This window comes from Dermacentor albipictus, chromosome 10 (genome assembly GCF_038994185.2).
Source record: "Dermacentor albipictus isolate Rhodes 1998 colony chromosome 10, USDA_Dalb.pri_finalv2, whole genome shotgun sequence".
NCBI classification, from domain to species: domain Eukaryota; kingdom Metazoa; phylum Arthropoda; class Arachnida; order Ixodida; family Ixodidae; genus Dermacentor; species Dermacentor albipictus.
The window spans coordinates 29755903-29769989 of NC_091830.1; the positions used below are offsets into that span (position 1 = coordinate 29755903).

The 14087-nt window shown below is 45.2% G+C and overlaps 2 protein-coding genes across 3 annotated transcripts in view; one reads left to right on the plus strand and one right to left on the minus strand.

The window, feature by feature from the left end:
- Positions 1-549: 549 nt before the first annotated feature.
- LOC139050686 (periodic tryptophan protein 2 homolog) lies at positions 550-9006 on the minus strand. Its single transcript, XM_070527292.1, has 4 exons — positions 7614-9006; positions 5929-6174; positions 3202-3520; positions 550-1603 (listed from the first exon to the last, which is right to left on the minus strand). Exons 1-4 carry the CDS (start codon positions 8820-8822, stop codon positions 615-617), a joined length of 2763 nt encoding a protein of 920 aa, XP_070383393.1. The 5' UTR covers positions 8823-9006; the 3' UTR covers positions 550-614.
- Positions 9007-9259: 253 nt separating this feature from the next.
- Positions 9260-14087, plus strand: part of LOC139050685 (uncharacterized) — a 36945-nt gene continuing 32117 nt past the window's right edge. For both annotated transcript variants that reach the window (XM_070527290.1, XM_070527291.1), the window contains exons 1-3: positions 9260-9501; positions 9673-9709; positions 12354-12401. In XM_070527290.1, coding sequence (XP_070383391.1) covers positions 9467-9501; positions 9673-9709; positions 12354-12401 — 120 coding nt within the window. In that variant the 5' untranslated portion in view covers positions 9260-9466. The remainder of the gene's footprint in view (positions 9502-9672; positions 9710-12353; positions 12402-14087) is intronic.

Consider the following 14087-nt stretch of genomic DNA (forward strand, 5'->3'; position numbering starts at 1 on the left):
GCCAAGCGCTTGCAACACTTCCATCGCAAGGTTCTGCATCTTTGAAAGTGTTCAGTCTTGAAAGTTATCTAAACATCTTTTTAAACAGTACATGTTCATTGCTGTAGTTACTAAACATTTAGAATAGTTTATTATTTTAATTTACATTATCATCATATTCATTTATGATGTACAGACTGTAGTCAGCATTGTTTTGAGTGCTCTGGCAATGATGGGCTGCTGGCTGAAGTGTTTCTATCCTGGCTTGACTTTAACATCAATTGCAGGTGCAAGCGAATAAGTTACTTTTATAAGGAAGATTGTTTCTGGCTATCATTTTTCTGTGAACACAATGTTGCACTGTTGTAAACACACTGATGACGGCACCCGTGTTGTATGCTCAAAGGCTTTCACGATTTTGATACAGTTGCATGCAACTCCATCAACTAGGCAGGCTATTGACTTGACAGTTGTCAAAGCTGCCCATGTAGCAATGCCATTTCACCATTGAGTCAACATACTATCGATTCAAAGCTCTCAAATGCCCATGTGACATCGATGCAACAATAGTTGTTAATGCTGTGATCATGAAACATTTATTTACAAGAAATGACCTCAGAATCCCACAGCTCCAATCACGACACCATCAGTTCGTCTGCACTGTCTATTTGAGAACTGAGATCATCGTCCCCGCTGCCTCCTTCGGACATCCTTTCCTCTTTCCCCTCTTTCTCCTTGAACTTGCGGAGCGTCTCAATGTAACTCAGCAGGTACTTGTTGTGGTCACAAACCTTCGACAGCTCTGTATGCCTCAGCCCCACATTTTTCGTCACCGTCCTCAATGTTGCCATGATGTTCCGTGACCTCTCCTTCAACACCTCACCGTGACCTTTCAGCAGCGTCACGATCCACGTGACGTAGAAGTGCACATGCGTGGTGGACTCCAGTTTTGCACCCACGAAGTTGAGCAGTTTCTCAACGTAAACCTGCGGCAGTGACCGGCACACGAGGTCAATCTGTCCAACAGGAATGCCCTCAATGACCTCCGTAGTCAACTCGTCTTCATTGAGTCGAAATGCCGCCACGACAGCCCGGACGTAGTCCTTCTCTCGCGCTGCTGCTCGTATAGTTGCTGGCGTCACGCCCTGCTCCAGTTCGAAAGGGTCAAACACTAGGGCGTTGTCAAGGGAGTAAACGAGCACCCCTTCAGTGGTTGCGGCGGCCCATGCCCGTCCCGTCGGTGAGAAAGACACCGCACTGACTCTCACTTCGGGCTTGAAGCTGCGGCTTGAAAGGTCACCCTTCTTGACGCCAGGCAAAGAAAGAGCGGTTTCCTCCGAGGCAGCACGCTCTTCGACGAGCGCCATGTTGCCAAACTCTGTGATCTTCCGACGGCTGATGAAATCGTCGACGGCGTCAAGCGAGTGGTTGCACGTCACCTCGAACTTCTTGAGCAAGAGCTGCTCGTGGACATGGTAGATGCAGACGAACTTGGAACGTCCTGCTGCGAGAATGCACTTGCCATCAGCCGAGTAACAGAGGGTGGTGAATGCCTGTGTCTGGGCCAGCCTCTTGGCTGTGATGATGTCCGTGTCTCGCCGCCCGCTGGACAAGTCGCGTTTGCCTGCAGAGACGTAAGCAGATTGCCACAGTTGCTGAGACCAGCAATGCACAGTAGAGAAAGAAGTGAACTGATGGCTCAAGCAAGCCTTGTAGTTAAAGAGCCCCTCACCATACCTAATTTCAAATTTTGGTTATACATACACTAGAAGTTGTAGGGCACCGTCTAGGGAGCATCTTACTGCAAACATTTTTCAAATTGGTTGATTGGTCAATTAAGTTGATGCAGGATTGTAGTATAGCGACATCTCGTTGTCAAGAGGTACGACATACATTGAATCCTATGGGCGTTTGCCAGGGATAGAAAGATAGTTTGCTGTTGCTAGAATTTTGTTGTGAGATTTTGTTTCTGCGGGTTTTGACTGTATAGCAAACGCTTGCGAGTTACAGGTGCATGTTAAACATTTTCTCTTGTATTTCCAAGGACGGAAGTCATGTGACCCAAGGAAACAACTCTACAAGGTATCATGAGCAACTGAGAACAAAAGAAAGAACAACTGGCCATGTTAGACGAGACAGTCACACAGATGAGCGCTGAGTTTCAGCTACTCTTATTTCTGCAAGAACACATAGCATATAATTACATACGTCTGTAAGCAAGTGCCATTTTTCTCATTTTCACAAGGCCAACGTACTGTACACAAATATTGGGCATTTCTGAAAATAATGTAAATGCCACATCGCCTGCTTCTTTACAAGAAGAACAGTACAAATGCCAGGGACAAGGGCAGAAAACTGCTGTTCCAGAAGCTTGACAAAGGCCCCTACCTCTATTGTATTTGGCAGCAGACATTGTGAATACATCGTTCCCATGTGAACTAATACACTGAAGGAAATTGTTTGAAGGTGTAGATATCGACATCTCAACCCAAAAAATGCTTAGATCATTCTCACAATACAAAGTTCCTTTCTAACAGAATGACATATTGATAGTTCATGGTTAAAAAAGAAAAAAGAATTTCATAAAACTACATGTTACACAGAAACACAAACATTTCTTTATATTTAAAGAATGAACAAAGAAAACTGACATAACTATGACACATTTATTTTTCTTCATAGCCACATAGTTCATAAAACATACTCCTTAAAATTCTGGTGTGAAATGGCATTTATATCTGGTTTCCTTTCTGGGATTGCTAAGTAGGACTGACATTCGACGCTGTTGCCTATCTTTTCTGTAACTAGCTCGCAAAAAAGGCACCACCCAAGGTTCTTTGTGTGCCGTTGGTTGTTTGCCATGATTAATAAAAGTCTGGTAGCCTGCCAACACACTACGACCTGTATGGTGGGTTTCTTGTCCAGTAAGGTAGTTAGTGATGATAGATGAAACATACAATGAAAAGATGCAATGGGACAGCCAAGTGCCTTTTTATTGTCTGTTCAGGTTTTGCACTCTTTGTCATACATAAGTATAAACTCAGTGGCTTAGACATCTACCCTACTGGAAGAGGTAATTGTTCAATCAGAAACAGCCCGCTTTTACTTCAATGGCATTTCAAAAGGCGTTTAACAAAGGGAAGCTGCCAGACAGGCCGAGCATCTAGGGCACGAACTAGTATCTGAAGCAAATAAAGTTCTAAGAGTTGTTTCTGGAAGTACCTTCAATGCATCCTACTTGACTGCTTCCCTGTGGCTCAAAGAACACAATGGCACCATCCAGGGTCGCCACAGCAAACTCGCATCCGTCGGGCCGAAATTCAACGGTCAGCGCATCCGCTGTCAGCGGAATGGCCTCTCGACCACCGCCTTTCTCTGCAAACAGGTTCCAGACACGACACGTCTTGTCCCAGGATGAACTGACCAGGACAGACTCCATTCCAGGACCAAATGCAAGACCAGAGACGCAGCTCTCATGCCCCGCTAGGACGTCAAGCAGACGCCCCGTCTGGAGCGCCCACACGAACACTTCGAAAGTGTCCTGCAAAAAATTGAGAAGACATCAGAGGATGAATGTCAAAGTCAAGCACTGGTTTCGCAATACATATACCTGCTGCTGGAAGACATAACTACAGCTAAATGGACGTCCTTCTAGTGACAATTATGTCTCGCAGTAGGCACCAACTGGGCCAACTACTAGCCAAGGTGCTTGGACATTAGAAAAATTGATTGGTTAAACCATTGGCAACTAAAGCTGGCCATTCGCCGAGTTGGAGGTATTGTTGGTCTAAAAAGCTATGAGTGGATGCTGCGGCAGCCAGTACATGCCATACAACTTCCAAAATATTGTCCATAGAAGGCATCATGTGCTCACTTCAGGAGTGGCTTGATTTTTTTCTTTTTAATTCATACTTGTAAATAAAGATGGGCAAGGGTCAAATTTTTCGAATACAACGTAAATACGAATACTAAGTATACAATATCAAATAGTAAAATGTAGACACACATATTTATTTACGGCCGGAATATTTATTTGTGTATAACTGGGTACCACATCTGCATCAGCTAGTCTACGAAAAGACAGCTGACCATCAGGAACAAAGAGTCATTTTAGGCACTAACTGTCATTTAAAAAATACACAAAAACCCTCTCAAGCTTTTTAGAGCCAATTTGCAAACACGTTTTCCGAGAATGAATGGCTGCTGTATGAAATGTAGCTTTAGCAAAGTGCTATATAGATGATCACCGTAAAAATATTGGTAGTTTAGCAAAAGAAAGAAAAAAATAAAAGCTACTGAAAGACTTGCCATAGATACATGTAAAAGGAGCTGTTGCAAGAAAAACATCATTGGTTGTAGCAGAAAAGATAAAAATGTTACATGACAAGACTGTTGGAAACTCCTAAATGACAGACAAGCAAAACTCACAGACTGCCATGTAGGCTTCTGGCATGAAACCGAAAATGAGATTTGAATTATTGGTTTTGTTTCTGCATTCCTCTCAAAACTTCGATCATTGTTTACCTTCCGATAATTTGCAATACAGTAAAATCTCGTCTCGAACTATGAGATCTCGAAATATTGGTTAAGTCAAAATTTTCTCCTTGCTTGATGTCAACGCTATGTACTTTTGACCTCTTATCTCGAAATGATTGTGCGCCGTAGTGTGGATACCTCGACTGTGAAAATGTCTGGAAAATGTCACTACCCAAAAGTTTTCATATTTTGTGCGCAGCTGCGATATCGCCATAAAGTGACAGGACTGCAAGTTTGTAGCAAATTCCGTTTGATTCTATGCCACTGTATACATTCACGGTTCACGGCTGGCTGCGATCTCATTGGTAATGCGGGTGGAGCACCACTCTGGCCCCCGACGAAAGCGTCGTCAGTTTGCTTATTCGCTGTGCTCTAGTGTTTCTAGGTTTGCGGATCAGCGCGCTACGCGATATTAAGTTGTGACACCTCACTGTGGATTTAGTGAATGCTTCGAGAATTGTGCGAGGATGGTGCTGTCTAAGCAGTGCAAATCGCTGATGCTGGAGCGTAAAGTTGTCCTCATCACTGTTGCTCGCACATGCCCAACGGACCGGATGGTGAGTCGCATATCTCGCAAAAGTGATCTATCGAAAATACTGCTGATTTTCTGCGTGAAATTTAGTGGCTACTAGTGCCTGTTTGGAATGGCTCTAGATGGTCCATGCGCGACCAGGGGCTTACATTTTTGTGAATTCACTTGTCTAAGAACTCCGCTTATCTCAGAAAATTTTCCAGTTTTTACAACTTCAAGTTAATAGGGCCTTACTGTACTTCATTTAGCAGGTAGAGAACATCCATAACACTTAAGCTTGTTGTGAATATTTGGTTAGCCTGGTTAGCTGACGAAGTTTTTGAATGGCAAGATAGGCTGACACCCTTTCAACACTTGTATGCGTCTCATCACATGATCCTATTCCCTGTATATTTAGTCACTTGTTTGGAAAAAATAAACCAGTTGTTAGTGTGCGCTTGTATCGTCCACTTTCTATTTTCCTTCGTTCAGGGTTGTGCTGCGACCCCCCCCCCCCCATTACGAATATGTCTTGAAATACAGTCGCTGTTCATTAATACGGACTTGACATGAACTGTCGAAAAGTCTGAAATACCGGATGTGCCATGGGTGTAGCCCAATCTTGGATGTCAAGCCCAGACGGTGTCCTTAGTTGTCTCTTTTTCCTTCTAGTTCTGGTACCGAAAACGTCCACTTTTGTAAACTTTTCGTAAGGCACCCATTTGTATGTACTTCAGGGTGTAAAATTTGATGCAGAAGCTGCTATTTATTTATACAATTTTACACTATGCATTCGATGCTGACCAAAATTTAATTGCTCTTCGCCTCTACTGTCCTAACCTAGGTTAACTTAACCTAAACAAAAACCAAAGCAACAACAGTCAGAGGATGGAGGATATTACCTGTGAGCCTGCACAGACGACCTCGCCACTTGTGTCAACAGCCAGAGATGCGAACTGGACGGCCCTTGGAGCCGTCAGCGTCTTGAAGTTGCGGTAGCGCTTCAGGTCGTAGGCGCGAACGGTGCCATCGAGAGATGCCGAGAGAATGGCTTTGCCATTCTGAGTGAAGGCCACTGCAGCCACTCCGGCGGCATGGTCCGTGAAAGTCACGAAACAGAAACCGTTCCCTGTGTTCCACAGCTTCACCTGCATTGCAACGTAACAGAAGTTGAAGTTTATTGCTTGTTACTGCATGTGCAGAAAGCGAGCTTGTATATTATGGCGTTTTTCACTGGTCGATTCGGAGCAGGTTTTTTTGCTCTGCAGCAACGAATCCGAATTTCACTGGTCGATCTGGAGCGGGTTCGCGTGTTCCACTGGTCGTTTCGGATCAACTCGCTCCGCACCGGATCGCTCTCACTTGCTCCGCCGCCGAGACGCGGATTCGGGCGGAAATAGAACGTGTCACATGGCGTCACTTCCGTCTTCAAGCGAAATCGGTACCCGGTCGGTACGCACAACATTGTGTTGGGCATAGTTTGCGGAACTGGTTTGTGTCACGTGCACGCAGACTTCCTGTGTGATCTCCCGCGGAGCGTTCGTGCGCTCCACTGGCAGACTCGGATTGGTGAAAGCCGAGCGCTCGCTCGAGGATTCAGGCGGCTGCTCCAGATCGACCAGTGAAAAACGCCATTATACACAGCATCAGGAGGTCCCAGAGTGAGAAAGTGCCAGGGAGACCTTCAATCATTCTTGGCTACATAAAGAGTATTAGAGCAGCAAGAACAGAGGAAAAAAAAAAGCATCCAGAAATACAATTGGTAGGAAGCAAGTTATAATAAATAGCAAACAATCAGATATGCATTAAAACAGCGCTATACAATATCACAATAAACAACCACTAACAGGAATGCCAAGTAATGTACAAAAGAATGCTTTTCTACACTACTACTAACATGGAAAAATAAAACGTGTTTTAAAAAAACATGAAGCCTAACAATACAGTAATGAAAGTAATGTAAAGAAAATTAATAATTATGAAAATGTGTTTATGACAAATGAAAAGATGGTTCTGCTAACATTAATTTTTTTTTCATGTTGTGTTTAAAAAAGTGCTGTGAATGAGATGACTTACTGAAGACGTCAAAGTTTCAACTGCCTTCTAACATAACAGAATTCGACATCTGCAACAAGAATACAGCGAGTTTAGATCAGTCAATGATGATGATCATCTTGACGTGAGAGTGGAGGACTTTGAACTTCGATGTATTGGTCGTCAAGGGCTTTCCGGATACTGATTTGTTACATACACATGGACAATGCTAAGAACGATGTCACAACATGCCTGTGGTCATGTGCGCGATTCAAAGTATAACACCGTGACTTTGGAATGAGGACGAAACCAAAGTACCACAGGCAAGTGCTGAGGTTCAACTCCTTGTCTGTGTTCTTTGCTTCTGTTCTCGTCCAAGAAGTTGCGCTATGTACTATGAATCATGCTGAACCAAGTAGCCCAATATTTGACATTGCTAAGTCATGTACGGTTAGGTTTAACATGGAAACGATGTCTCAACTGCCATCACTACCAAGCGAAACATAAGTAGTGCTGCAATAATGATGAATTGACTCTAGAGAAGACAACAGACCTTGCCATCATCTCCTCCAGTCACAAGATTTGCACCGTCTGGAGAGTATGCGAGGCAAGCCATGTTGTTGGCATGCCCCTGCTGCTTGAGAACAAACGACTCCGACTGCCACTCCCAGACGACCAACTGTCCACGTCGCCCACTTCCCAGCGCAATCCAGTCACCCGTAGGGTTGAAGCATGCTGCTGTGACTTCATGGTCCGAAACATTCAGGGACTGGATCAGGTTGTAGTCGGGCATCTCGTGCAGCAAGAATGACCCATTGGAAAAGGCGGTGACCAGCATATGATTTCCGCCATGGTAGCACGCTGCCAACAGGTTTATGTGCTGTCCTCCTTCCACCTTAAGCGCATCCTTTAGGAAGTGCTTCCCTGTTCGGTGGTACCGAACCCTCTCCACCTCAACGTCACCTCCGGCGTCATCGTCGGGTATGACGTCACCTGTCTTGTCCTCAACGTCACCTTCCTCTTGCTCTGACGTCGCAACACGCCGTCGTCTGCTCGACGACGACGAGGCCGCGTCGTCTGCAATCACGAATCCTGACAGGTCGCAAGACGCGTCCCAAACGCACAGCTGTCCGTTTCGGCTGAGCGTAAAGACATCTGCGGAGTCCTTGTCGAAGAAGCAGTTGACGATGATGTCGCTGTGACTGGACAAGGTGTTGATGCCGAAGTTCTTCATCTTATGAAGCGCCGTCACTCTGACCGACATGTCTTTGCTGCCGATAGCGAGAAGGCGCGAATCGGAGGACCACTCAACGCACGTGACCGCATCGTAGGCCGTATTTAGCACTCGCTCCAGCGCAAACGGCGTGAAATCGCGCCTGGCGTAGCCAGGCGTGCGGTACACAAAGACAGAGTTGTCCTTGGCGACAGCGAAGTATTTGCCATCGGGACTGAACTTCACCGTCGACACGGGCTTGCGGAAGTGATGTCGGTGGATGACAGTTCGCGACACGAGGCTGCATAGCAGGGCTTCGCCGGTTTCGTTGATGGCGATAAACAGGAAGCCTGAGGGCGCGATGTCGACAGCGGTAAAGTTGTAGCGGCTTTCGATAGGCAGCGTTTCTGATTTGTTGTTGCGCAGATCGAAGAGCGAGAGTCGGTTGCCGACAGGCGCCACAACGGTGTTTCCATCCGGCGTGAACAGCAGGTTCCCCTTGCGGTACACCGTGCCGATCAGGTTGGAAAACTTGAACGCGAACTTCATCGTCACAGGGGGGGATTTTTTCGGCACGGAATATAAGCACGGCACACAAATGTCTGAGAAATACACACGAATTTCATCGCACTATAATTGTACGTCGAAGACGCAACGTGCTTCGCACAATGGGCGCCGCCATGTTACTGTTAGTTGGCACTATCACTACGATGTGTCGCCAGCGTCGTGGTTGCATGCTGTGCCCCCCTAGTGGGCCTAGTGGAGATCAGTGTGCTGTGCCGCCTATGTGATGCAAAGATGATACAATGGGGCGACAAAAAAAAATATAAATGCAAATATGTAGCAAAATTTTGACGCACGGTTCAATACAGAGGGATAATTGATAAGTTTTTTAGAGCCTGTCAAAGCAGAAACAATTTACAATTAACTAGTGGCGCCACACAACACCCGTAACGAAATGTAGCGCGTAGTCCCGCGCACGGTGACGCCCGCGATAGGTCACGTGATCCAATTGTTGGCGGCCCTTCTTTAAAATCGGTGGTGGTGTTTTTAACGGACAGTGGGACAGTAGTGGCATTGCAGGTGTTGCACAGGCTTCGGTGTTGCTGTTGAATGTAAGGTGTTCACTGGACATAATCGATTCTCGCGCTGTGCCTTGGCTACGCTGGATGCGTCACTACGTATAACCTGCGATGGCCGAGCGTGCAAGCGACGAGAACACAGAACCGTAAGTGTGCAACATTTCTATTCCGCTTGTCCCCAATCACGTATAATTGGTTTCGGAGAACTATTAACAGCTGCGCAAAAAAAAAAAAAAGAGCTTCGTTAGTTATGCTATCTGAGGCTTGCGCCAGAAAGTAGTATGCATTGGTAATATGTTCTTTTCCGTTTCTTTTAGCGACGTCACTTTGCGGAGGTCACGCCGGCGTTCTTCGGTGAGTTGCTACAGTGACTTGTTTCGAAGGATATTTGACGGGCCCAGCCAGTGAAGGTTGTTGCCGAGAAATAGTCGCCTTGTTGTTTAAACGTTAACCCATTTCTTTATTGCCCTTTTTGTCTTGTGAACCTCAAGGGTTTGGTGCACAAGTTATCGCCGTGACTGCGCCGAAGATTGGCACTATACTGCTTTACTACAGTGCACCTTATTTACGGTCCGCTGCACGTGAATTTCGTCCAGTACACATTGCACAGTACACAACCTCCGTACACATTAGTGCACGCAGGTTGTTTTCGCCGGTTTTGCCCGGTAGTGGCAAGCAGAGCTAAGCGTTAGTACATCGCCTTTCTTACACGCTGTGGCTCATTTGTTGATTACTTCACCACACGACGATTTTGCTAAAGGCACTGCAGTCGACTTCGGTTCGACATTTAGCTCGCACTTGGAAGTTCCGGCTAGAAACCATACACTTGGCTATGGAAGGAAAACTTTAGTTGGAACGAGAAAGCATGCCGCTTTGGTTGTTTCGAGCCCAGTCGCCGCCTCCTGATGCGTGCAGCGGTTATCAAGCTTTAAAATGTCAATTTAGCGGACGGTGGTGGTGATTTTTCTTTAATTTCTTTAAGTGGCCGACGTTCCTTCCGCCCGTGAAGCCACTCGTTTCGTGTCGTCACGCCCACATATTCACCGGTTTGCTTGGTTCGTTAAGCATGGCGTCGCTTGTATGTGTTGCTGTTCGTTAATTTTACATTTTGGATACTTGACGAAATCTCGCGGTTCCGCGAGGGTCGTAAATCGCGCTCATGGGGTTTTAGCCTTTACAGTCATCATCAGCCTGGCTACGCCCACTGCAGGGCAAAGGCCTCTCCCATACTTCTCCAACTACCCTGGTCATGTACTAATTGTGGCCGTGTTGTCCCTGTAAGCTTCTTATTCTCGTCCGCCCACCTAACTTTCTGCTGCTCCCTGCTACGCTTCCCTTCTCTTGGAATAGAGTCCGTAACCCTTAATGACCATTGGTTATCTTCCCTCCTCATTACATGTCCTGCCCATGCCCATTTCTTCTTGATTTCAACTAAGATGTCATTAACTTGCATTCCCTCACCCAATCTGCTCTCTTATCCCTTAACGTTACGCTCATCATTCTTCTTTCCATAGCTTGTTGCGTCGTCCTCAATTTAAGTAGAACCCTTTTCGAAAGTCTGTTTAAAGGGACACTAAAGTGAAAAGTGATGTCTTCTGCATCAGTAAATCACCGTTCTACAACACCAAAAACACCACTCTTACAACGATAAGACGTTTGGTAAGCCAGAAAAAGCGCAAGAACGAAATGCGGGTGGCGACGCCTGCTAGAGTTCCTGCACCTGGGGGCTGTGACGTCTTGGATCTTGATGGCATCTTCTAGGGCCTACTAATTATATATAGCGGTACAGATTGACTACACTGTGTTCTAAAGGAACCAAATATTAAACATGCCAAGTTTCGGGAACCTTTATTCGGCCAACACGGCCCAAATGCGCAAACAAACTTTGGAATCCCTGATGTCACGCTGACGTACCAGCGCGAAATTCAGTACCAGCGTTCAGTACCAGCGCGTTTCGGCGCGAAATTCAAATACTGATACTTGGACCTTCATTTTCTCATCTAATATTCAAACTATTTTCTTGAAATGACTGCCTGCAGGTTTCTCAAACAATGCTTTATTAGTCTAAACTGATTTATTGTTTCCCTTTAGTGTCCCTTTAAATACTCTGCACTTATGAGCACCTCGCTAGAATGCACACGAAGTGCCTTCACATTACAAATGTTTTTGTCAGCAATGTTGACAGTGTTATGCAAATTATGTTTGCAAATTTGACTCGCGTATCACAAGTCTGTCATAGTTAATGAATTAAAGGGCTATGTGCAGATTTCTAACCTGCACGGCAGCGGGAAACGTGGTGTATATGGGAAGCCCTGTTTGTATTCCGCATTCACAGCACTTATGCCTGGACTGACGCTTTGTGTCAATTACAAACCACTCGGGTGATGAAAGGCAACACTTTCCTCTGCAGTTTTTGATACGGCTGCAATTTTCTCTTCATTTAGTTTGACCTTTCTGTGTACGGATTTAGGGGAGATCCAACCCCAAAAAACAAAAGTGGATGCATTAGACTTGACAGCAAATCTGTTAATGTTTAGCTGTGTTGTAGTGGGACTGTAGTAGTTGTCGAGCACAAGGTCGGACTTGACACCTTGTTGCATCTGGATGGGCCCACTTAAACCAAATATTTTTTTGTTTGAGATTTTGGTGATGGTTACAGTGCAATTTTCATGGATTGCATAACAGGAGAGACTAGAAACTCGGACAACATAACACGGGCACTGACTTGAAATGTTTAGTTTGAAGCCAACATTCAATCTGTTATTTCGAAGCCGTTGCCTGTGCAATTGTCTTGTCTATATTATTCTCTCCTGCACTGCTATGCCAATTGTGTACTTGTACAAACCTGCTCAACTTTTCATTCTTGTGGATCTATTTTTCTTGTGGTCCATATATAGCCTATGTCGGTAATTTTGTCCTGCTTTTGAAGTGGCTTTCTTCATGTGAATTTCATCCTTAGGGTTCATTTACGCCATTCTCTTTGGCTCGTTTCTGATAGATCCTGAAGCCTGCCCGACCGATCCTTGAAAGTGTGGACTCAAACGTGGTGAGACTCTCGCTACATTAGTGTTTGTCAGTTTAGCACTCTGTTATGACTTGACATATTGACGTACATTTCGGCAGAGGATGCTGTGAAGAGTGCATGTGGTGTGTTGAACTTTGGCAAGACTTACTATGGGGATTTAAGCCAATTTGCAAATTGCAGCTTGTGAGTGCACGACACTAGTCTAGTTGGTTGTAACGATTGCTGCAGACTGAAAAAGGGATGCAAGCGGGACAGGTGCCTTACCTATGACCAGGATAGTACATCTATGCTGTTCATGTCGCTTGTCCTGTTTGTGGTATTCATCAGGTTTAACGTAAGCCCACTCGCCTATAGCTTGGGGCTTCCCCGCTAGTCTAGTTCTTTGAAGTAACATAAAAGGCCAAGGTTGGCATCATTCAGACTGTTGGAGAACCTTTTCTAGAAACAATGCAGCATTTATTTTCATAGGTGACTTGGTTACAGAAACGGTTGTGACTGGAAATTCGGCACAGTGGGCCTGCTCTCTAAATTCCCTCCTATGAAAGAGATCTATTCCGTATAGGCAGAAACTGCGTGCTGTCTCGGAGGCCATGGTATAGGCATCCTAAGCTACGCCAGCAATCTCCGAGCTCGTGCTCTTCTGGGCACTACTGCCTCTTTTGAGTCTTGGAGCTGCCAGAGGAAGGCTCGACGCTCTTGTAGATAGTCGGGTCCCTGCATGTTTTCAACGTAGCATCATTACCCCTTTCCCTCCTGCATAGAACACTAGCAGCGCCCCAAACGTTGCAAATTTGTCAATACAGGTGCAAAAACAAGCAGCTTTATCACGCTAAATTTACTATCAATACTCGTTTTGAAAGTGTATTTCGTGCTGTAAATCTTTATGTGTATGTTGGTGTAAACCATGCTACACAAATATTTGCGATGTTTTGGGGGCGCTGGTGAAGAGTGAGGTGGTGAGTTTGGGCACATGGGAATGCTATGTGACCATGCAAACTACAAAACCACCTGTGTACATAGATTTAGGTGCATGCTAAAGAGCCCCAGGTGGTCAGAATTAATCCTGAGTGCCCCACTACAGCGTACCAGTTAATCAGATAGTTTCAGCACGTAAAACTTGAGAATTACTTCACATTTCAGTCGTTAAATGCATAGCAACTACAGCCGAGCTGGTCTCCACAGCTTTTGCTGCAATGACAGAAGTTTAGTCCTGCATTGGTCACTTTCTCGCTTACGAAAGCTGTTCTTTGCAGAAGTAATGCTTCAGACATCTCGGTGCACTTGTGTAGATATACTAAATTTTTGCCTCCAGTGTTCCTTTAAAACATTGTTTCGTTGGTTGTTCATCGCATACCTGCAGTCCTTACCGGATTTTCCCATAAGCTTTATCTTTTGGGCTTGTACACCCTTGCAAGTCTTCCAATTGCGAAATACAAGAGATGCATCTGCTTGAAGTTAATTAGGACAAGTTCCTGAAGCAGGTGAAATTCGCAACAACAGAATAGCTGTGATCAAAATACTGGTGCATTGTTTGTCAATCTCTGCTAATTCAAATTTGCTGCTACTTGTGTGCTGAGCAAAACGTTTTGGGTGCTGCAACTAGATTGTCTTTCATAAGTGTGTATGTATAGGGTAAAAAAAAAGTGTTGCCACCCTCTTTCTGTTGCCGTTCCCACAGTACCTTTACAAATTTTAAAGTTCAATTTG

Coding starts and splice junctions, on each gene's coding strand:
- LOC139050686 (XM_070527292.1), bottom strand. CDS start 8,822: ATGAAGTTCGCGTTCAAGTTTTCCAACCTGATCGGCACGGTGTACCGC. Junction 6,175..7,613: donor CTGGAGGAGATGATGGCAAG/GTCTGTTGTCTT, acceptor GTTGCAATGCAG/GTGAAGCTGTGGAACACAGG. Junction 3,521..5,928: donor TCGTCTGTGCAGGCTCACAG/GTAATATCCTCC, acceptor AATTTTTTGCAG/GACACTTTCGAAGTGTTCGT.